General features: G+C 40.1%; 1 protein-coding gene across 3 annotated transcripts; it reads right to left on the bottom strand.

Annotated features, from left to right (window-relative positions):
• Nucleotides 1–133: 133 nt before the first annotated feature.
• On the bottom strand, nt 134–25,499 carry HEATR3 (HEAT repeat containing 3). 3 transcript variants are annotated; one of them, XM_072117667.1, is made up of 15 exons: nt 25,448–25,499; nt 18,387–18,559; nt 17,573–17,660; nt 15,730–15,836; nt 12,562–12,671; nt 12,276–12,416; nt 11,468–11,724; nt 10,962–11,052; nt 6,790–6,944; nt 6,312–6,394; nt 5,661–5,797; nt 5,212–5,300; nt 4,928–5,071; nt 3,867–4,043; nt 134–572 (listed from the first exon to the last, which is right to left on the bottom strand). In XM_072117667.1, the coding sequence occupies exons 2-15, from the start codon at nt 18,419–18,421 to the stop codon at nt 444–446; spliced, it is 1,743 nt and encodes a 580-aa protein (XP_071973768.1). In that variant the 5' UTR covers nt 18,422–18,559; nt 25,448–25,499; the 3' UTR covers nt 134–443. The 3 variants fall into 3 exon arrangements, with proteins under 3 accessions (XP_071973768.1, XP_071973766.1, XP_071973767.1); XM_072117665.1 differs by lacking the exon at nt 25,448–25,499 and adding an exon at nt 19,709–19,880; XM_072117666.1 differs by lacking the exon at nt 25,448–25,499 and adding an exon at nt 19,169–19,460.

Below are 25,499 nucleotides of genomic sequence, written 5' to 3'. Positions count from 1 at the left end.
GTGCCCCATAGCATGCACCAGCAATGGGGACTTTTCCATGCAGTTTGTGCAAAATAAAAAAAAAAAAAACACAGGGCATGATACATGAGCCCCATTGTGCATAAACCTGAAATCACACCATAATAACCATCTATGATGCTTTAAGTCAATGCCTTCCTGTGGAACTTCATATCCTGTACTGTAGTAATATTTTTAGTAAGGGACAGAAGTTCAGCAGGCGGACAGGGAGGACTCCCATTTATTTATACAATAGCCATCTGTAATCAGAGGTCAATGGAAAGGTGGGGGGATATTTTGAAAAGGTGTCACTGTATTTATTTAGGGACCAATCTAGAGACACGTGAGATAAAAAACTCAAAGATCTGCAGGTTTCATGACACATAGAAAATGTCCAAACTGCCTTAGCAGTCTTTTTAATAAGACTTAGAAGGATTACATTCTTCTCAAATCCGGTTCTTATATTTTTTCTCTACAGATTCAAGGTATGATATGAACCTTCTGAGATTGGTTCTTACATTATCCAGGACACACAACTGGTCAGTACTATATTTCTCTCTGCCTTCTTTTCGAATCTGTTGGAGACATGGATACATGCAAGTCAGGAAATTGGTTCCAAAATGTCACAAGTCATGTATAAACTTACAAATATAAATGCATATAATTTATTTCTCATGATAATCACAAGTCAAGTAGATTGGTGGGGACTGATTTTGGAGACATTTTTCACGATGCTTGAACTTGGATGATTTTAATAATTTGCATGAACAAACTGTTTATGTTGAAAATAAAGTACTTTCTTAAACTAGTTGTGCTTCTTGAGAGGGAAATGTTATATAGGAAATGGCTCCCTTTTTTATGGGGTGGGGATGAAGTAGTTGGACCAGAAATGTTTCTTTATCTCTTTGGAATAGCAAAGTTAATCTCATGGGTCGGTCATTCTGTGTAGGAAATAAGCATGTGTATCCTTACTGAATATACTGGCTAGATTTTATCATTTAGTATAAAAGTGATTAACTAGGAATGACAGAGTCAAATTAAAGATGGAGGGGGCCCTCTCCACAAAGTAAATGTTAACATAAATACATACAACCCCCCCTACCACCGTTATAAATATGTCTAGCCCCACCGTAACACACACTAATATATATATATTATAAAAATATATATAATATAAAATATATATATTTAATGAACATATATACAAAAACATATATACACAGTCCTGCCCCCCTCCCCCCTGTAACAATCATATAGTGGCTTGCAAAAGTATTTGGCCACCTTGAACTTTTCTACCTTTTGTCACATTTCAGGCTTCAAACAAAGATCTCAAATTGGATTTTTTTTTTGTGAAGAATCAGCAAGTGGGACACAGCTGTGAAGTGGAACAAAATTTATTGAATATTTTAAACTTTTGTAAAATAAACAGAAAAGTTGGGCATGCAATATTATATTGTTCAGCACCTTTAATTTTAGTGCAGCAAAACGCACTTTAGAAGTTCAGTGTGGGTGCAACCACACGTTCAGATGCAGTTTGCGATGTCCAAACCAGGAGTGGATGGAGTACTCACCCACTGTGATCCACACCTGGTTTTGGCTTCAAAAACTGCACCTGAAATACTGAACAGTTGAATGCATCCTTAAGATCTCTGAATGGTGTTCTACATCATTATGACTGATAATCCACCTGTATGTAATCAAAACTCTGTATAAATCCACCTGCTCTGTGATAGTCTCATGGTTTTGCAAGACCAAGGAACACACCGGGTAGGACCACTGCATATCTACCAAGATCCAGCCACCCCTCTAAACTTTCATCTCAAACAAGGAGAAGACTGATCAGAGATGCAGCCAAGAGGCCCATGATCCCTCTGGATCAACTGCAGAGATCTACAGCTGAGGTGGGAGAGTCTGTCCATAGGACAACAATCCATTATACACTGCACAAATCTGGCCTTTGAGAAAGTGGCAAGAAAAAAAAGCCATTTCTCAAAGATATCCATAAAAAGTCTCATTTAAAGTTTGCCACAAGCCACCTCGGAAACACACCAAACATGTGGAAGAAGATGCACTGGTCAGATAAAACAAAAAAACAAAACATTTTGGCCACAATGCCAAACGAAAGGTTTGGCGTAAAAGCAACACAGTACATCACCCTGCACACACCATCCCCACTATCACACGATGGTGGCAGCATCATGGGTTGGGCTTTTCTTTAGCAGGGACAGGGAAGCTGGTTGGAGCCAAATACAGGACCATACTGGATGAAAACCTGTTGGAGTCTGCAAAAGACCTGAGACTAGGACGGAGACTTATCTTCCAACAAAACAATGATCCCAAAAATAAAATCTACAATCGAATGTATCACAAATAAATGTATACAGGTGTTAGAATGTCGAAATCAAAGTCCAGAACGGGCAAGAATTTCAGTCTCTCGATGTGCAAAACTAATAGAGACTTGATACCTTAAGCGACTTAACTAATTGCAGCAAAAAGTGGTGCTACAAAGTATTAACCGAATAATATTGCACGCCCCACTTTTCTGGTTTTATATTTTCTTAAAAATATTCAATAAATTTTGTTCCACTTCACAATTGCGTCTCACTTGCCGATTCTTCACCAAAAAAATTTCCAATTTTATATCTATGTTTGAAGCCTGAAATGTGACAAAAGGTAGAAAAGTTCAAGTGATTCGAATACTTCTAGCAAGGCACTGTATACACATGGCCCTAAATACATGCTCCCCCCCAGTAACAAACATATATACACTTCTTCCCCGCGCAACAAACACACACACATATATATATATATATATATATCTCTTTATATTTATTACTGTGGGTGTCAACTGCCAGGTTTCCTGAACTAACTGTTCAAGCAGTAGCTGGTTCAGGGACTTGCCGGGCCGCCAGACCCGCACTTATTGTGGGCGATTTGGGGGGCCATGTGATCACCCAAATCACCTGAACTTGGTGGGGGCCCCTTTGAGTGCAAGGTGGTGGAGGCTCTGGGGAACGCGCCCACCCTATAATCCGGACCTGATGAAGGACTTTAAATATTAGAATTAAAAAAGATTGACGTGGACTAAAATTCAATAATCAAACGGCCTGCTCCCTCTCCTTGGTGGAGACATGAGGAAGGGCTCCATCTGGGCCAATTCATAAAGATAATGTACTGTTACCAACTAAGTGTCCAAAACCTTCAAGTAAGGGTGACAGGCAGAACTACTTGACTAGACAGCAGAGTGCGACAACAGTGAACGCAGAGATGCTACCAATAACGTGGAAGATTAAATTCACAGGAAGGAAAAGAAAATACCAAACACCAGTAAAGTGGCTATAGTGGCACAATAAGTCACTTCCGGCCATAGACAGATGAGAGCATGATATGCCATGGACTACATGGAGTCCCTTATCAGATAATAATAATAATTCCTTTATTTATAAAGCGCACATAGATTACGCGGTGCTGCACAGAGCTTGCCAAATCAGTCCCTGTCCCCAATAGGGCTCACAATCTAATCAACCTTCTGGTATCTTTTGGAGTGTGGGAGGAAGCCGGAGCAAACAATCCCTTACTATGTATATACTTTTACAATGCCAATATGTATTTAGTCCTGGTAACAAAGCCTATTTTACAGATGATATATAAACTAAGCCAAATGCTTTGAGTCACACAGTCAGCCAACTTTGTTATGTCACCTACATGAAAGGGAGAGGGTGAACGCTCCAGGAGAGGTGCCTGGGACAGAGTCAGGTAATCTATCCAGTATCATTGGTAATCAAGATGTAATGTAAGCAAGAAGCAATGAACAACCACAAAATGTGTATCAGGACGCAATATACTAGACAGAAACCTGAAGTTCATACCTTTGATTTAAAGGCTGGTTGTATTTTCTTTAGAGCCTGAAGTAACTTTATTTCCACTGCAGCTTTCTCTGCTTCATCCCCATCAGCAAACACATCAAATATGGCATCTAGTGCACCTCCTGCTACTACCAGGGATAAATCATTTGTGGCAATTCCGAGGAGAAAGTTTCCTATGCGCTGAAAGAAAATCATATTTTATTAAGAGTGTGAACATATATTCATGCATAAAATGATTTTAATCCAGCCTCTCATACACCGAGCTGGGAATATTACTGTAATTAATTTCTATGCAAATAAGTTGCCAATACTGTTTGCTTTAGAGATGGTAATATAGCATATTCTGAACTTGTTAATGATATTATCATACAAAATAACATTTTAAAGTTTGATTGTTATCCCTTTTCCACAGGGATGTCCCATTCATAGTCTAAAAGGGTATGGGAGATAGTGGAGTGCTGTGCTCGGCAATTGCAAAAGCGATTGCTGGAGCGGCAGAACATACACTCCATTAATTAGTGAGAACAAGCCTCCATTCTGGTGATGGTTGTTGGTCTTCGGACACACACAGCAGAGTGATGGAGAAGAGAAAGGATAAGAGCAGCCGTACCGCTCCCTCTCCATAGAAATGCCACGACAACTGGCCGTAAACATAGGAAAAGATGGAGCATACTTCTCCCCCCCCCCCCCCCCATTTGTACTTTTGCAATAGTTATTAAGACAGAATATTTTATACTAGACTGTAATTGTACTTAAGGTCATTCAGAAAGTTTTTTTTAAATAGCATGGACTGAAGGTTAAGTACACATTCGCAATAAAAGCTAAATCGGACTGCAGCGGACAAAGCATATTTCTAAGGGCCAAAAATCTCTGAATCTACAGGTTTCATGCATTAAAGTGAGCCCAATCAGAGCTAGGTCCAAAGTGAGAGACTCACTACCTATTAGGAGAATGCCATCAAAAACAGGTTTCGCCCCTCCAAAAAAGTCACCTGTAATACCATGCACTTTTATTTCTGGACACCCCCATATTTCAAAAACATGAATTTCTACAAAATACTGTACCTCTAATGTCTCAGTCGTGTTGTCACCTTTTGCCAATACACTGCCTGTGACACCAATGATACTGACTGCATTCACCCGCGTACTGGCGTTGCTGCTCTGCACACAAGCTTCAGCAAAGCTCATAACTTGTTCTGAAGTCATACACTACAAAAGGAAACATTTCATGAAGGAAGTCAGCACTTTAACAATCTGGGCTCTATGACAATTTGGAAACAATTTTATATGTCTAGTGAGTCATGCTGCAGGCCTATTGCGTGTCCTGGAGTAAATCTGGTATAAAATACCTGTGGTATTCCTCTAAATGCCATTGTCTGTAGTAATGCCCGAACAGCACTGGAAGCTGCCTCTAAAAAGTCTTCCTGTTTCGGGCCATCTAATAAAAAAAAACAAAAACACATTTGCAAGTTTGACATTTTGTCAGCATTTTCATGAGACTCAGGGAGGTGCATTATATTGTTGTCCACAGCGATTTGCGGAATCCACGACATAGCGCACACGCGCCCCCCTCCCCCGCCACCATATACAGTCATCTGTCAAGTATGGTACATGCATGACATCCATCATGTTTCCCATGGTAATCAATAAACACTTTCTATAGATGAATACTAGTTCATATATTTCCAGCTTCTATAAAAATAAAGTACAACTTATAACAACTTATACATCACGGTATTCACAATTAGTTCAGCATGGTGCAAAATTATATAATTTATTAAATTCTATTACAAAATACCTGTCTGAATGAAGATTAACTCTGAAAGATGCTGAGCAAGTTCCTGTAATGCAGATGCTCCTCCTAGACTCTCAATGTCCACCATAGACAAGATGTTATGCAGACAGGTTAGTGCCCTGTGCTGGACAGTCGACATCCTAAAACACACAGAAATTAATCGAGCATAGGTTTTCTAGTGTATATGGCCAATTTATTATATAGACTTCTTCAATATGTAGACATATTCTAAAATGGGTTGTTTCTGATGAGGCCGGAAAGTGGAATGTATTCTGTGGTAGTCATGCAGGTGAAAACAGATGTAACAGGAGGACATTAAATCCTGTAGAACAGGAGGTCCGGATGAGGGTACTCTGAAGAAATTGTGTACAAAGCATGTGAATAGTAATCATTCCCATCATAAAAAAAAAATAAAAATCACTAACTAAAATACATAATTTGCGATGTTTGACCTCCTACTGGTCTTTTAAACTGTAACTCTTAACCTGTATGTATGGTTTGAAGAAATGCAATGGATTATTAATTGGGTTTAATATTTAATGCACTTCATTTTCGTGCCCATAGTATTATGGCTATTTTATAGGTTTTTAGGTGTTATTTTTAATTGATACATCTTTTCCAGCTCATTTAAACCTAAAAAAAAATAATAATTACTTTGTAATTAATGGTTTCCAGGCCGAGTAGTGTCTACAGATCTGTAAAGCAGCAGCATCTGGAAAGCGAGTCTTTTCCAGTACCTAATGGAGTAAAAGAAATGTTAGGCTACGGCATTGTTATTAGAGAATCACACTTCTTCTCCTGACCTGTAGACACACATAGTATATGTTACATTACACATAAACATGCACCAGCATAGAGAGCAGCTAGTTGGGTATCATATTGAAACCACACGAGTTTAAGAACATGCTGTAAACGTGTATATATTACAGTGACTAACAACACCCTAGAAAGGAAAACCAAAGCATGAAAGTGAAGGGTCATAACAACAGCAATTTAAATAAAATAAGTTCATTATGATTCATGTTCTACATTGTGTTCCACACAAACCAGCAAAATTTGTACAATAGGCCGCTACATTTTTCCTTATACTGTACATCAGAGCATAGTGCTGGAGGTAAAATGCAACCAGCACCTTTTTGGGGATGAAGTGGTTCAGGAGAGCAGAGTGGACTTCAGAAGACAGACACAGTGGCGACATCAGCCGGCCTCCATCAGCTAGGGATTTTTCTAGGCAGGATTCACTCTCATCACTACTGGAAAGTTCTTCCCAGTCATCATCAGATGGCTCTGGAAATAACAGGTTAATATTGTAACCATCACACCATGATGATAAAAAGTCTATATTCATCAGCATTAACTTCGTCAAAATTATTAGGAGTACTGTAAACGGTACAGTTCATATCAGCTTGTGACACAATATGTATAGTACAATACAAAAATGAACAATAAACACTTATTAAGGGGTGGAGAGAAAAGGAGGAGAAATAGCACTCATATGGTACTATCGTCTTTAAAAGTAGAAAAAGGTTACAGGAAAAGAATTGATCACCATCTTAGGCTACATTCACACGGGCATACATCGGCGCCGCGGAGAGGAGCAGGGGATGAGCGCTGCTCACCCCCGCCCCTCTCCATAGGAAGATACAGCGCACGGCGCCGTATCACGGGAAAAGATAGGACATGTCCTATCTTTTCCCGGGCTACGGAGCGGTACGGTGCCGCACATCTGCTGCACTGTACCGCCCCCGTACAGGGCTGTGAGCCCATAGAAGTGTATATCGGCCGTATATACGTCCCCCATACATGTGTGTGAATGTAGCCTTAAGTTGTGCATATTAAAAGGCACAGCACTAAATGGAATGCATCTTGACGGTCGGGGTGCAGCTTACCTCCACTTTTATCTGAACGCAGTAGCCTCACCACTTTATATCACTAGTAATGTAGAGGTGTAAGAGGAAATGAGGGAGCACTCCTTAAATACAGTATTTTTCGGACTATAAGGCGCACCTGATTATAAGGGTGAATTACCAGCAGGTGGCAGACCTTTGCACAGTTCAAGGCAGCTGTTGTCTGTAAGTACGGTTCATATATAAGGCGCACCTTTGATTTCTGAGAAAAATCAAAGGACTTTTAGTGCGCCTTATAGTCCGAAAAATACGGTAACCTTAAAGAGTTAATTTTATTTAGTTGTCTCTAGATACAACTCATTTCAGGTCCCTTTTTCAAAGAAAATATTTACTAAAAGATGAAACAAAAATATAATGTAGTTTATAAACAGGGGTAACAGAGGGGATACATGCCATCTATGGATCAAAAACAGGGGTAACAAATGGGATAGCATCTTAAGTTCTGTAGAGCAAAACAGGAATATGTGCATATGTACACACACAATTTTTTTATATAGTAATTGTTACCCCTGCTTATAAACTACATATATATTTTGATAGGTTTTATCTTTTAGTCTCTATTTTACTTGAAAAAGGGACCCTAAAGTACCAAAATGTATCGTCCCGATATCCAGAGACAACTAAATAAAACTAACACTTTAAAAGATGATTATTTGAGGTGTGCGCACTCATTTCCTCCTGCATCTTGACCCCACAATACACACTTATTAGGTAGGCTTGAAAGGTTCAAGTTAAATAGGAGGATACCAAGGGTCAGGTACATTAACTTACATGGACAACCGTATCCATAAATACAATAGATAAGAGTCTCTTCCAAAAAACAAAGAACAAACAAAAATGTGTAAAATTTTACCTTTGGAATCAGAACTGGCAATAGATCTATTGGGGGAGAAAAAAAAAGGGGGGGGGGGCAGGCAAAAGGTGTCCGAAACACCATAGGGTGATGGCACACGTAGTGTGTTTGGTCCGTTTTTAAGCGCGCGTTTATTACCGTTTACCATATGTTTGGCTGCTTCGAAATGGTTTATATATCAAGATAGATAGAGACTCTTAGGGAAATTTCTATCATGTATTTATGGATACGGTTGTGACATTACCCTTCGTGCTCATAGATTAAATTATTAGGTGTAAATGCACATGCACTAGAATAAACTCCTGCCAGTGGCACCTGAATTGTGTTTCTAAAAGCAATTCAAGAATGTGAACGGCTGCTTGTGTGGAAAAGGAAAAGTTTTACATTTTATATTCCTGAAGCCAATATGTAGCAGCAGCCAAACCAGTAATGAATAAATAGCTGTGCACAATTAGAAGATGCCACACTAAATAAGTGTGTAACTACTAGTTAAACTCATAACAACTAACATTTGTTACTACCAAAACAAACAAAAAATAAAAATAGAAGCAACACCAGTACAAAAGATATAATGTGGTGTATATGCTATACTGGCGTAGCTTCCATTTCGATTTTGCTAGTATATTTCATCTGCCTGACCTAATAAAGCATTTTATGCAGCAGTTGACTGAGCTTGCGCAAGTACAACAGGACTAAATAACACTTGCAGTGTCCATAGTGGGTATCCAAAGTAGTGGACACACAGCTTCTCACCTCCATATTGCACATCATAAGCATAGCACAGCATTTAATTGGGCAGTGCAAAGACAGTATTTTCTATATTTGAAAAGGGGTTTTAGACCGGTTTGGGCCCATATCTGTCCAAGGAAGCATAAATTGCAACAACCCCACCGGGTGATGACAGTGTATGGGGCAGATGTGTACTAGGAGAGGAGTGGCTGGCTTGGCTAGCTAATGAAGTCACAGTAGCACAGTCCTGGTGTAGGATCTTCCATGTCTGTCAGGGGAAGCAGGGTGAAGCAAGCAAAGTGGGGCCACATGGTGACAAGTGACCTGGTATAGGCATTAATGGATCCTGGCTAAAAGGTACAGGGGAGGCTCAGGATGTTAGCGGCCATAGCCATGGACTCACAATGGGGAATGAAGAGAATGCACAAATTAAGTGCAACAGTCTGATGGCATGCAAACGGCTGTCTAATTTGGCTAGCTAAAGTACAGCAAGTCTTCCCTTGCTGTAGGGGCAGGAACTGCTACTTCAACCCTGAAGCAGTGGTCTGCAGAGCTAAGAAAATCTATAAGCTACATCAGATCTGAACTCCCCTACTCAAAAATACAGCAAGAACTAAGTCTAAAGGGACCTAAAACACAGGGCTGAGCCTAAAACTTATAGATTCTAGGTCTCAGACTCTGGAAAGCTCCAGGACGCTAGCCAATAGAACATCCTGCATTTAGACCATGTGACATCATACAGTAAGCAAAATACATGAATCTGCATTATAAAATATAGATTATATAATATAGCCACTTTTAGCACTGTTACACAATTCAGCCTACTAGAAAGGATTCCTAGGGGGCGGAAGCTTGGGAATGCTGGGTTACACTGCATAGAAAGCTGTATCTCCTAGTTACGGAGCCCAGTAGGGTGAACAGTTCACCTAGGTCCACTCCAGCAAGAATTCCAGACATGGAATTTTTCTTTTTCAATGTCACACTTTATGCAAAAGGTAGGACAGCCCAAACAATGATTTACAACGCTCCAACAGAGGATTGTTTGCTTGTCAGAAATCAGCCATTGGTGCAGATTAATGTACACAGCTCTTCTGCACTACATAGCGAATTATGGCATTCATGAAAAAACATCTATCAAATCCAAATGAACAGAATGTAAGGCTCATACAAACATTTTTCACCACTCAGAAGAACAACTGTCCCTATCAGTATAGGTGTAAGATGCTTGAGCAACTTCATAGGTTCCATAGCTTTGTTCTTAAACTGAATTTGTATGCAAGTCTCTACTGTATATTTCATAATTGTAGTTCCAAACAAAGTTTTTTTTTGCCCCGTGACAATTGGAGTTTCAAAAACTTTAGCTGTAATTGGACTAAAAATTGTCCACAAAACTTCATTACAGAGACCTGACAGCAGATCATTGCAGTCTGGGACTATAGTAGAGCATTCAGAGAGCTTCACCAGAGGTCACAGAGGGAAGAGAGGTCCATCTGTTTCTAGGGGTCGTCAGTAAGTTGGGTGTCCTTAAGTAGAGGACCACCTGCAGAATATTGCAAGTCTCCATGGGAATAGCTTTTGATGTGAAACTATACTTCTAAATTTCTGCTCCATTGTGTTGTTCTATTGTGATGTAACCATATCAAAACTGCATCAGGAAAAAATTAAAGGTCACTTTAAACACAAGTTTTAGCTGACTCTTTAAAAACACTACATGAAAAAATGTATTTGTTTTATTTTATTAGTGGGGTTTTCACCCAAGTTGAGAAATTCTAAACAGAAATAAATGAATCTTTGTGTAGTAAATGTTGTACAAACCGTCACTACAGCACATGTTAACAATCATCTCCAGTGCAGATTTCTGAGCCACCAATAAGAAAGAAGCTTGTCTAAGTTCTTCATTTGACACCTAAATGACAGAAATAAAAAAAAGAACCTGTTAATGTCTATTACCAGAATTGGTAAAAAGGGGTGATTGTTTCTCATTGTATGTCAGAATTTTAAAATTGATGTTATGAGAAAGGTAAATTACCATTTCTTTACTTGTGTGCTATTATTCCTCTGAGTAAAATAAAGGCTATTAGCAGTTTGGGGTTGGAAAGTATTGAAGACTGTGTAGGGAAAGGGAATGGTGATGCCCAAGTGTTAACCAATTTATTTATATTCAAGAGAAATATCACAGGAGCAGTCCTTTACAGCTCTGTAATATATTATTTTACCAATAATTTTTTAAATGAAAAATAATTGAATTTAAAAAAATACCATACTATAATAAAAAATATCCACAAATGTATGGACACTAACACATATCTAATTTGACTTACTGGGTTTAGATCTGAGAAGTTATCACCATTCTGCTCTTTAACATTGCCTTCCACCATCCCATCTTCATTCAGAGCAGCTTCGTCTTCCTCAGACTCTATAGCAGCAGTCCTTAATCGAGACGATTCGGTTTCTTTCATCTTTATAATAAACTGCCCTGCATCTTGAGAGAGGACCTCCGATAGTATCCTCAATACGGCATTAATGGTATCAGCCTGGCTGAAAGGGGGTATCCTGTCCTTTAAGTTCCAGACAGTACCTGAAATATAAACTTCATACATTACCAACAAATCTGAAACATACATTCATATGTGCAAAAATACTTTTGCGTTTAAATTTGCATATTTTACATTAATTCACAACTAGCTAAAGACTGGAAGGATAATAATGTGATCACTGGAGTTCAAAAAGGTCACTGGAACAGGGGGCCTGTGTCTGATGGCCCATGCATGCTTTCCCTCTATTTAATGTACTTTGGCCCCGCCATCAATACAATATAAGAATTTGATAGGATGGAAGTAGAAATGCAAGAGCATTGTTTTCTTCAGGCAGCAAGAAACCACTGTAGGTGGGTATCCCAGGTGTAGAATCTGCAGAGATCGAATCTATTAGACATTGTCAGCATATATGTAAAATAACTCCTTAAAAGCTGTTGACTTACAATGACACTATCAATTTTATGCCTTATTCGGGCATTTCGATGTCATACAGGGGGTCCCCAGGCAGATTAGAGATCTGCCGCGAAACAAACCCTCTCTTTGTATAAACTTTCACTGAGCCCCCAACCACCCTTTTGTTCCCATATTTAACCTGCAACTAATGTCTGCAAAAGTCTCATCTCCATGGTTGTTGCGGAAGTCATCAGGACAGTCTCCAACGTCTGCAGAGCAGAAGCATCGATAGACGCCATAAGTTCTGGATTATCTTCTGTAACAGTCTGCAGGCAGTAAGCTATGGGTAGAAGTTTTCAGAAAAACACATCAATAGAAAACAAACACAGACAAATCATAGAAATTTATCTGATATAGAGATATAGATAGATATATACTAAAAAAAAAAAAAAAAAAAAAAAAAAAAAAAAAAAAAAAACCACTACCTGCTGATACTGCCAATTCCAAGTCACTTGGGAACTTTCTCAAGCACTGGATAACAATCTCGACACAATTTTCTTTGTTAAAGATATTCAGTGCCTTACTGTTGCTTTCACTATAAATACAAAGTTGTGAAAATCAAAATCAGCTTAAAATGTTTGTAGGTTGCTTGAACTAGCAAACACTTGTAATAAAAATATTGTAGAAAGATATTGGCATCCAAGCAACATTGTAAATCAGTTATGCCCCCATTTCTATAAGATGGCGATACCATTGACAGTCACAGTGCAATGTGGCCGGGACACTTCCAGACACACGTTGCACTTTGACCCAAGATGCACGGCCGCACATCCTGTTCCGGCAGCAGTAGAATCTGGAGGTGAGGAGGACGACAGAGGGGAGTTGCGAGGGGTCCGAGAAAGGAGGGCAGAGGCGACTGACATCTGTGGAAAAAGGACTATGTATAACATAATTAATTAAAATGGGCAATATATAGGTAAACTATAGAGGGACTACATAACAGTTCATTAGTAAGGGAACCTTAAAAGCATGAGAGGGAGCATTATATAGGCAAAGTAATGTATTGGGGAGGGCTATATATAAAATTATTAAACCAAAATAAAGAAAAATGTGTTTCACATACCTGGCCTTACCGAGCAGATGGAGGCTTAGTAAAAAGGAGTACACACACATCGACTACTGGCCTTTACACAGGAACAATGGGAGAAAGGTTTGTCGTGGCACATCCATAAAATCACAATACTTTATTTTTAATCCATTAAAATACACGTCAGCGAGACACACTGATATACCTATACACACCTGACTAATCAAACACATCACATCCGGTTTTGAACATGAGAGACCATATATTTACATAATGGGAACCGCAGATAATAAACTTGAACACTGACTGAAAAATGACATCTAACAACAAGAATGTATGTTAATAAATACAAGCGGGGGATTTCGCTGCAATGCATGTCCTTCGGCTTAGAACAGAACGACACAATTTGAGGTGAACAAACAAAATCCAGAAAATCACTACGTTCATAAACTGACACACATCATGTAGTTTATGTAATACGTTGTCTTTGCTGCACATGTATTTATGTTGGCTGCACGATTCAAAAATTGAAAACCTGAATTCGCCAACACATTGCAAGCATTAAAAATGGCAACTCAAATGCCTCAGGGGCAGCTAAGCAATTACAAGAGACTCACAATAAGGATTTTTGTTTTCTATGCTTCTTCGGCATCAAACTAGTTAATTGCACAGAGGGGATTACAGGAAAATGCAGCTAAAAAGAGAGGCTTTTTGGATATTTGCTCTTGACTCTAGATATCCAAATGGCATGAACTCCTAAAATGATTTGCCTTATATTTATTAACATGCATTCTTGTTATTAGGTGTAATTTTTCAGTTTGTCTTCAAGTTTACTACCTGCAGTTTCCCATTATGTAAATGTGTACTCTCATGTTCCAACTAACCGGATATGACGTGTTTGATTAGTCAGGTGTGTATAGGTATATCAGTATGTTTTAATTTTATTTTAGCATACCATGAGTAAGGCTTAGAATGTATCCAAAACGCGTAGATTTTGTACCTACACTGCCTTTATCACACTAACTTGTATTTTAATGGATTACAAATAAAGTATCATGATTTTATGGATGTGCCACGACAAACTTTTCTTGTTCCATTATTCCTGTGGTTTTCTTTAGTTACACAGATGTGCTGCTGGGAGGTGAAGACATCAAGACAATTTGGGGAAAGTTCTGCAGCAAGAAGTCATGACAGGGAGAAGTCATCTGCACTTCTGGACCCAAAGGACAAGACATGTCAGATGTAAGGCAACAGGTCCCATTGGAGTGGACACTTACATTCCTGACCACAACCCGGCTCCCAGCAAGAAGCCCCACAAAACCAGGGGTAACTCTTATAACAAGCCCTTACCGCCAACATGAATGACATATGGTCACTGCAGCCTCAGTTTACAGGCAAAGAGCCTAGGACAGTGATGGCGAACCTATGGCACGGGTGCCAGAGGTGGCACTCAGAGCCCTTTCTGTGGGCACTCAGGCCATCCCCCAATTTCAGGACAACAGGACAAAATCCACCAAATCTTCCTGCAGTCCCAAGCAACTTAAGGGATGCTGCTCTCAGCGCTATTTTAAAGCGCTATTGGCTGTTTGAAACTGTGGGAAAAGTGAGCAGGTGTTGACAGAACTGCATTGTCTTTGGAGGTCCTTCTGCTGGACCCACCATTCTTCCTGGAGAAAAGCTACAATGACAGTCTGAAGTTATTTGCCCACCTTCTTTCAACTCTGTTGGTGGCCTTAGGAGAGCCAATACAATTGAATGATGTGGAAGAACAAGGAGCAATAAGCTACTGCTAGAAATGCCATGTTGGCACTTCATGGAAAATAAGTGGATTTTGGTTGTAGTTTGGGCACTCGGTCTCTGAAAGGTTCGCCATCACTGGCCTAGGAGAATTCTATATTCGTTATTTCAATGCCTCCCCACCAGTACTTAAAAATTCCCTGATCTCGGGAATCTTACAATGTAGGTAATTCTATGTAGCAGTAGGGTGGGCCCCCAGGATCAATTTTTTCAGATACCTCAGTCCAAACTTAAATGACACGAATAAGAAAATACCTTTACCAAATTTGTAAATACACATCATCAGCACTAGCATCTGAAGACTTGCCCCTATTGCAGGGATGGCGAACCTTTTAGCGGCCGAGTGCCCAAACCCCCTTTTATTTATCGCGAGGTGCCACCAAAATTTAAGGCAGTAACTTATTGATACCTGTTTTTCAACAACTTTCAATCATATTGGCCTCCCGAGGACAACAACACAGTAGAAAGATGGAAAATGTGCATTATTCTAGCTTCTTTCCAGTGTCCCTCTGCACACAGAGAATTGTGGGGCCAGCAGGAGGTCCTCCAAAGATAATTTGGCACAGTCTACTCATTCTCCCTCTTCCTACAGTCCCAAATAGTGAAGTAAGTATCACTTTAAGATTCTTTGAGTCCTGTCTGGTGTGCTGGGGCGATGGCCCGGGTGCCCACAGAAATGGCTCAGAGTGCCGCCTCTGGCACCTGTGCCATAGGGTCGCCACCACTGCCCTATTGGATGGTTTCCTAATCCTGAAGGAGAGTAACTTACCATACATTCCATAGAATATTAACAGTTTGGTTTGCAATATCTTCTACTTGATTTTTTGTTGCGTCTTTACTGTTAGTTTCTGGCTCAGAGTCTAAACGGACGGAACACTACACCAAAACATCAGAGAAAAAGTGGGAATTAATTTTACCATCAAATTATTACTGGTAATTGGGGATGAACATTTCTACATAGGAAGTTCATGTCTGTTGGATGACCTCTGCTAAACAAACTAGCAACAGAAGTTTCAAGCATTGCTAGGTGACAAGATACATTCAGACATACTATACATCTACTATAAAATGAAGCATGATAAACCAGGGACACCTACTCATAGATCCAGGCACTGTGACTATAATATTATGTTTGTCATCCATGGCCTCCTTCCTTGAATTTTTAATATTCTGGTAACGAGCCATAAGGATTCCAGGGGGTGTTATGAGAGCCCATCTGTGCCATCCCCACCGCTTCCTTCTACCTGCTGTAATTTGACAGCAACAATGAGTTTTATAGTTTTAGCACAAATCATGAGGGGGGGATTGGGAGAAAGTCTTGTTACTTTATGCATGTGGAAGAGACACAGGACAGAAGATGGCTGCTTGTCACATGTTCGCCACCTGTCTGGGCAGATCATGTGATCATCACTAAGTTTGCTTTAGTCAGTTGGTTGCAGTAACACACATCTGGGGCGATTTATCAGAATTGTATGAGAGAAAAAAAAAAAAAAAAACTGTTCTAGTTGCTAGTAGCAACCAATCAGAGCTCAGCTGTTATTTTCCCCCAGCAGTTTATTACATTAAAGCTGAGCTCTGATTGGTTGCCATGAGCAACTAGAACAGTGCTCTCATACACTTTGCCAAATGTCCCTCATGATTACTATGTTAACCGAGCAAGACAGTCTTATATCTTCACCTGTAGAAGAGTATCTTACTGAGAAGTGAAGGATCATGAGAGTTGTAGATGGCAGCCATCTTAGATAACTCTGCCCACTTTAGAAGGCCCATAACATTTTGTAAATCATATAACTATTTATGCTCCATTTGTGATTAAGGACACTGGCAAACATTTATCAAAAACAGTGAAGTGAGCCCCCATGCACTGCTCTGACAGAGTGCATCAACTTTTTTTTGTTGCAGCTCTAACATAGAAAGTGCAACACATTTCTGTTGGACACTGCATGATAAATGTGACACCCCTTTATATGCAGAAATGTGTTGTGCTGGGTATAGTGCATCCGCGACACAAATGAGTTGTATGTGACACATATGTTGTGCTCACACTACTTAAATACATGAACAAGACGTTTTCACAAAAAAAGAACATACAAAGATCAGTCAGAAAACTGGCGGGGCTTTAGTAAACGTGGCCCATTGAGTTTTGTTGTATTCATTTGTTTATAGCATTATGAGTTCATATCCCTGCAACACCCCTTTAACCTGCAAATGAATAAAGGTGTGTTCACATGTGACATTTACATTGCGTATATAAACGCAATGCGATTGCCCGGGGGAGAGGCTCTGCCAGATCACATCTGTACTGCCTTTGAAACACAATGCAAAACACTGGGTGCTTGTTGCTGTTCGTATGCGTTTCACTGGAGGCACAGAAGATGCGATTGACCGGATCCCTGCCATTGGGCATTTGCATTGCATTTGTAAGCACATTGCATATGCCATGAGTGAACGCACCCTGACAGCTTCAAACAACAGCAGAGTTATAACAAAACAACAAATTGGTGAAAAATAAAACAAGTAGGCTTAAACCTCAAAATAAAAACAAACAGTCTTATAGGCAAGTGTCCAGTGTATGTAAAAAAACTGCTTAACAGAAAATAAATAAGACATACCTCTCTTAACAGGGCCACTAAGGGGGTCATGATGTCTCTGGTCACCATGTCATCACATACTTCAAAACCTCCACAGGTGCTCAGGTTTCTTATATAAAATAAATAAAAAAGAATATTATAGAAGGATAGATCTTTGTTTGTTTTACTCTAGATACATATGTTTTTGTAGATTTCAGGAGCAGTTACATATCATAATCAAATACCATTAAAAACTATTTATTTTTTTAAACTCCTACACGTTCCACTCTTACAGCTGAAAAAGTGATAATCTAACAGAAACCATAACAGTCAAAATAATCTATTTTCCATTGTTGCCAGTATGGTAATGGATATGTTTACAGCTTGCATTGCATTTTTATGTTACTCCTCCCTCATTCACACAATGAGCTCAGGGCCTGGTGAGTTGACTTCAGCGGAGGAGGAAGGAGCTGTACAGGAGCACAAAGGTGGGGGCTGAGAGCTGGGGAGTGTGCAGTACATTCAAGTCACATTTTTTTTTTTTTAAATGCCAAATGTGTTTAAACACACAATTATATTGTAGTGCAAATAAATAGAAAAGGCAGAAAAAACATATTTGCAATTCAGCTGTAATGGGCTTCTGCAACCTGTCTTTAATAAAAATGAAGTCCCTGGTGACAGGTTCCCGTTAACTACTACATATATACACATATATTCATAAGGGTTTTACCTAGATGTCCACGACATGATGGGCGAGTGTATGCGAACACAGTACAAGGCTGCCTGAGCAAAACCAGCAATGTGCCCCCCCTCCGTAACCTCATGGGGTCTGATAAATTATATATGTATAGATTACCGTAAAGCACCTGCTGCTGTTTCACGCACAGACATAGACTTATCAAGTAAAAGTGGCCCAAGACATCGTATAGCATCTCTTTGTAAGAAAGCTGGTATAACTTGCTTCTGCTGGACAAGTTTTGAGATGCTGGCACATGCAAATTCCCGGACTTCAGCACTGGGGCTCTGCAACTGGAAGGTAAAATGGAAGACCAGAAGAGTTAGGGCTCTGGTGATACATTTCTTGCAAGTTCTTTAGCTCCCATTATTTTTGAGGTGCACAATATCAGAATCTTGATAAAGATCATCTTAAAAAGCTTGTCTTGCTACAATGAAGCCGAGTAATCATCAGATTCTCATGGTTGGACCCATTCACAGTAAACTTTGTTGAGTAAGCGTCAACCGAGAAGTTAACAATTTAATAATGAAAGGAAGTCTATGTAATAAAGGTCAGGGATTAAATGTTTAGCCATTATCAGGGGATTTTAAAAAATCAAAAGTACTTTTATTTATGTCTACCATCTCTCATACAGAGGCTGCAAAAGTGTGTAGCCACTGAAACATAATAATGTTGTAGAGGGCGGGTATCTTCCTCTCCAGTGCCATGCTGTCAGGGAAAAGGATACCCACACCAGATACAATTCTTGAGTGTCTAGAATAAGTAAAAGTACAGTATAACGTAATAGTTGGGACTTTACATGCTTCAAAAATGAACATCACATTGTGATTCTTGAATCGTGCCACACCCTGCATCAATTATAAGCAAATACACAGTACACCATAGTATATAATGTAAATTACATTGATCATGAAGATCACCAATCGGGATGATCTTATCAAGGAGATGTGGTGGATAGCAGAATAGGGGATTCAATGGAGATGAGTGCAGGTCTGACCAATCGGACTGCTTTAATCACATGGGGGTCATGGACACAATCCGGTCTCATTATTTTGTGTGGGAGCTTGATCTCCCATTGTATGGAATGGTATGTGTCACCATTGTTATATAAGGGGATACAAGGGACCCCTGTAGTCATGATCCTGCAGAAAATTAGAAGCTGTATTGACCATCTTTACAGATATCAACAGGCCGAGACAAATATCATAACTGGACCCAAAGAGCAGCTGATCTTCCCCATGCTGCGTTATGACAACTCCGCCCCTCCCCCTCTTTTTTTTTTTTTGTTACTTAAAACTTTATATGTAGTTTTATGAAGACAACCATGTGCGCACATCTTGTACATCGCATACCATGTGTGTGTGTAACAAGTGACACTAGCAGTCCAGGACACATCCGCCGGTCTGCTGCACATGGACACAGCGGCACGTCTATGCGCTCACCTTGTGCAGAAGCTCCTCGGCGTGTAAGGACTCCGTGCTGTCCGAGTCTCCGGGCCCAGCCGCTGGCTTGACAGCTGCAGTAGGAGTAAAGGCCACCGGCTTAAATCTACGAGCCCTGCTCTTCCCCATGATCATTCAGCACTGGGCAGTTCAATTAACTTTATTGACAACGCAGCGCAAGCACAGACGAGTTGGGGTTTTTTCTTCAACAAACTTTATTGATATTTCCGTTGACAGTTCAGATATAGTGTGTGAATGTCATGCTGTGGGCAGTGGGTTTTTAAAAGAAATAAAATTATGGACAACCCTAACATTATAGTTATACTGCACATAGATATTGAAAAAATAATAAAGCTCACCATGTACATGAACATCAATAGACCTTGTCACAATACCAAAGCATGTCACACATTAGAGGTAGAAAAAACAGTAGTGTACGAACATACAATGCATGATCACACGATGTGTTTTTTTAATGTGTTTTTGATGCATGCTTAGGTAGCATTGCGTGCAATGGAGTGCAATGCAATGCATTGTGCGAAAGCGCCTTTAGCCTTTTTTTATGTCAGAATTCTAGGTTTCTCCAAGAAAAGTGTCCAAAAGACCTTAAAAGGGAACCTACCACCACGGATCTACCTATAAAGGTAGAACGGGTGGTAGGTGCTTCCATAGGACGTGAGGATAATCTTCACCTCCCTGCAGTATTTTACTAACTTTTATTTAGTTGATATGTAAATTTTGTAAAGAGGCTACTTTGGCGCGGAGTAGCAGGAGCTGAGGCTACAAGGCCCCAGGGGCCTCTTTCACCCTCCTACTAGAAGTCTTCTCCACAAAGCTCCTCGTAGCTGCGCGCCCTCGTCCGTGAAACCTGCCGTAGGGTCAAAGAGGCTACAGGGACGTGGAATAGCTGCGCCGTGTAGCCTCTGCTCCAGCTACTCCACGCCCCAGTAACCTCTTTACAAAATTTACATATTATAAAAATAAAAGTTAGTAAAATATTGCGGATTAGCCCATAACATTTAGAATTGTTTGAATCGATTCGCCCATCTCTATATATAATAGATTACATAATATTAGCATAAAAAATGCAGTACACAGGTGGTACAATACAGGGGTCATCTCCAGACACAAAATGGAGAGTAATGTGGTGTATAATGGGAAAAGACTTAGCATACTATCCTGGTGGGACTACAATATTTCTACACATATAAATAGGCTTGTGCCATTAACATTCTTTGCAATGTAATTGGATCCAAATTCATCCACCCTACGAATAAAGGTCTTACCCAGATGTTATGACACACTGGGGGACATTTACATAAAGTGTCGGTGTCTGCATTGGCATTGTTACCGACCTGCTCTCGGTAAGAAGACACACATTTACTATTGTGGAGCTGTGCAGATAAATTTCTGGCGCCGAGACCATTTTCTGTCCCTGGGACTAAAATCTGTCCTCATCACCAGAAATGTGTCCAACAGTCAGAGAACAGGCAGCAGTGCAATAGCACTGTTTTGTGTCCCTGCTAGACCAAATTTCTTTTGGTCTACTTTACGCCAGTTTACAGCGTCCAAAAGTGGCTGCGACACATATTAATTGTGTCTGAGTTTCCACTCCAAAGCCACGCCCCTTTTCAGAGAAGAGTCGGAGCAGGCGGAAAGAGTCATTTTTTCTGTCCCCGACAGCTAATAAATAGGTAGGAGAGCAGAAGATGCGGTGAAAGCGCCACAAAACTGGCGGAAATACCATAGCAAATGTCCCCCACTGTGTCTGGAAAGGGCACAGATAGAGTTGAATAATGGGATGGTACAGGGAGCTATTAGCACTGTTAGTTCTGTTGGGGTGGCTGGATTGCGACATGAATTATATCGCTATATGTATACTGAGGCCATATGTGTTAACTGCTATTCACCCACTCAATACAGTATCGCACCTAGTCACTTAGACCAGTGATTTTCAACCTTTTTTGAGCCGCGGCACACTTTTTATACTTAGAAAATCCTGGGGCACACCACCAACCAAAATAGCACCAAATGACACTAAAACATATTATATATTATACATATAGTTAATATAGATTCTAAATGTATTTTATTCACTCAGTGTGAAACCTGGGCCTGTTTCGATAAACACAAAAGGGATATCCTGGAAGGAATGGTGGAAAGACACACACGAAGCTCTTCCTCAACAGTTCTCAGTTTCTCCCTGTTTTTAGTATATGGTGCTGATTATTATGTGGCTCATATACTGCAATATAAAGGGGTACAATGAGAAGTACTTTGGCCATGAGGCTCATATACTTAGCATATGAGCTGGTACTTGTAGTACTCCAGCCTCATGACTATAGTATTTCTCAGTTTACATTTCTCTGGGAAACAAAACACAGGGGGCACCATAGTTTGGGGAACTTTCCCCGCTGCACACCCAACCATGTGCCACGGCACACTGGTTGAAAATCACTGACTTAGACCATAATAACTAAATTGAAAACAAGGGAACATCTCAAAGAAGGGGAGAGATGACAAAACTAGAATAGTGAGCATAAACATAATCTTTATTAATGATACATGAACAATATTGACATAAACACAAGCAGTGCCAGCGTTAAATGGCCCCTTCTTAAAAGTATTGATAAAATGCAGTAAAATATCGGATGATGTAACACAGAAACATAAACGGACAAACCCGGACAATGTGGAGAGGAGGTAATCAAGGAAATCTAATCAAAGAGGCTGGACAAGAGTGGGCACAAAGCCTCATAGGAGCCATCTATTTGTAGTGCCTGATGTAGGCAATTGGAACAGATCCCTATATAAGGACTAAGTATAAGGCGATCATTAGATAGTAAGTGCCAGCTCTTACCTAGTCAGAACGGGTAGTCAAAGCTCCACTCTCTGTCTCTCTGCCATCTCCAAAATCAATTAATAACCCTCATCCACAAAGCTCTTCATAACGCTGCAACCCCCTTCCTCTCCTCTCTCATCTCGGTCTATTGTCCACCCCGTGGCCTTCGATCTGCCAGTGATCTTAGATTATCCTCTTCCTTAATTCAAACTTCCCACGCACGTCTCCAGGACTTTTTCAAAGCTGCACCATTTCTCTGGGATGCCCTACCCCGCTCTGTCAGACTAATACCCAACTCCCAAAGTTTCAAACATGCTTTAAAAGCACATTCATTTAGACATGCCTATCACACCCGCTAACTGCATGGAACTTTAACTCTTTATTAACCAATTCCAAGTACTCCCCCTGTCTGTTATTCGGGAAATGCTTCTCTGCAGTCCCCTTGCTGCTTATGAGGGGCATAGACACTGAGCAGGGATGGATCTGGGGGCACGTTATGAATACATTATGACTCGGCAAGCCGGTAGGCTACGGTGGTGGTTACAGCATTGTCTCCAGTTTAACATTGTGGTAGTTCACTATACTTTACTTTGTACAGTAGATTATAAACTGTGTAGCAGCATATATAGACTTCATAGGAGCCAATAGATCATCCCTAGACCCCAATTATAATTAACATATAAATTGAGAGATTTTATTATCATACAATATGGGACTATAATAAGTGAACAAGCCCTGATATCTTGTATCTTTTGTATTAAACAATTTATAAAAAAGTTAGTTTTTTTTTTTACTCTTCATATCTTTGCACGGTTAAAACTCAGAAAAATGGGGCACATTTACTATTGACCTTACGCCAGTTTTCTGGTGGACCTTGCACATTCTTTTGTATGCATACTGCTTGCACATGTATTTAAGAAGGAAAAGGAAAGGGGAAGGGAAAGGAAGGGGTATAAAAAAAAGGAAGGGAGAAGTTCTATCAGGTCACAATGTTCCATTGAATTCAAAATGGCAATTCCAGTTCTCTTTAGCCGTTAGCGGGATCCTTTTCCAGATTAAAGGTCAAAATAGATCAAAATTATATCATTACTGGCATAAGAAATGTTTAGCTCCTGCTCCATCTCACAAATTTTAGTTTCTAGAGTCATTACTTTTTCTTCAAAAACTGCAGTTCTGCTCTGCCATTCCTTTACTTCATGAGTTACGTGAGCTTCCCTTAGTGCATGTGTGGTCCGCTCTGACTGCAAAGTCTCCTTCACAGATTCTAATTTTGCATCTCTGTCAGACATTGCTTTCCTCAAGTGTAATTATATGTATCAGAAGAATTGTTATTTTCTCTTGATGCTTTTTTTCTTTGTTCTCCTGCCAGGTGTACACCACCAAAAGATAACTGTATTCAATATAGGGAAGGGGAAAGGAGGGGACAGGGTAAGTGTGCAACTTCATTCTCCTTATCAATCAATTCAGCTGAGAGGTTTTTATGCTTTGTATCTTGAATCTCCAACTGATTTTGCAAAAACTCACTTTGCTCACTTTTAGCACATTTAGTTCTGTCCAGCTCCTCTTCTAGAAAATGAAGATCACACCTTAATTTTTCAATAGTGCATTCTCTGACACGGTCATCTTGGAGACGCTGCTCCTTTAAATTCTGCAATTGCATCTCCAGCACTTGCTTTTGCTCCTCACTATGTAGAACTTTACTAGACAGAGAACATTTCATCTCATCAAACTCCTTCTTAGTGACATAGTCCATTCCAGGCAAACCCAGCACCACATTTTTACCATTACTGCAGCATGAACGTTTTATGGAGTCAAGCTCTTTCTTTAATTTTCCAATTTTCTTTATTAGACACCTCAAGTTGCCATTTCCAGTCAGCTATTTCATCCTCATACATACACCTGAGAGTTTTCATCTCATCTTGAAGCTGCTGCACCATATTGTTTGGCTCTCTAGAATATTCATCATGTATACTAGTATGTGACACAACAGCAGCAGGATTATATTCAATCATAGAACAGAGGTGTTTCATAAAAATTAAATCACTTTCATGCAGTGTATTGGCTTTACTTGCAGGCTGCAGACCCGGTCCAGGTTTTGCGACCCTCTGCCTTGAGACTGCTGCACTAACACACCTGTGTTCAGCTTTGCTTTATTACACAATGAAACTTTCTTCTTCTTTCCCATTGTTGAATATCAGCAAAACACAATATTCAGAATAACTCCTCGTTATAAATAGTGTCTCGTTTTACTGTTCTCTTTGTAGTCAATAGCATTCAACAAAAAGTCCTTCTGTTGCACTACAACAACCAGCATTTTCTTCTGTCTTCACAGAAATACAGGCTATTACAATTAACCATTTCAGTCTGGTCAACCTTACTTTAATACAGTTCAGGATACTGTTTCAATTTGTTGCCCCTAGCAATATACACGCTTGTGTGCCACAGCATAAACAAAGTCCATTGCCTGGATTCCACTTCCAGAGTTTAAACGTCACCAGTTTTGCAGAAACATTTGATTGTGGATTCACTCAGCCAACCTTGGGTCTCTGCCTTACAATTACTCCTGCTGTTTCAGCTGTAGGCCACAATTCACATTACTGCAGTTCAGCAAACACGTTTTCTTTGGCCCTTGCGTGGATCTCCTCATGCCCGCATCCTCCACCATTTGTAGGGGTTCAGCTCAAATGTGGGGGTCGGCAATGACAAAGCTCTCATGGACAGCAGGATTCAAGTTGAAAACTGTACATTTATTCCACAAAACACCAGTTTCAAACAAAACATCAAATAAAATCCTTGCCTGTCCGGCTCTAACTAAACACTTGGCGGCCCTCACTAGCCACTGGAGGGCTTCTCCCTGCCAGCATGAAACATACGTTCAGTAACCCTGTATCACTCACGTGTGGCTCTCACACAGTCCAGCCTCTGTGTCTCCAGGTAGAGAGCAACATC

This window comes from Engystomops pustulosus, chromosome 7 (genome assembly GCF_040894005.1).
Source record: "Engystomops pustulosus chromosome 7, aEngPut4.maternal, whole genome shotgun sequence".
NCBI classification, from domain to species: domain Eukaryota; kingdom Metazoa; phylum Chordata; class Amphibia; order Anura; family Leptodactylidae; genus Engystomops; species Engystomops pustulosus.
Note: the sequence above shows the minus strand (reverse complement) of the source record. Positions and strands in the feature narration are given on the sequence as shown.

Excerpts from the sequence above, each read along its gene's own strand:
- HEATR3 (XM_072117665.1), bottom strand. The coding sequence starts at position 19,843 with ATGATCATGGGGAAGAGCAGGGCTCGTAGATTTAAGCCGGTGGCCTTT. Across the intron at positions 6,945-10,961 it reads TAACATGTGCTGTAGTGACG|AGCCATCTGATGATGACTGG; the intron begins GTTTGTACAACA and ends TGTTATTTCCAG. Across the intron at positions 5,798-6,311 it reads TGGAAACCATTAATTACAAA|GATGTCGACTGTCCAGCACA; the intron begins GTAATTATTATT and ends TGTGTGTTTTAG.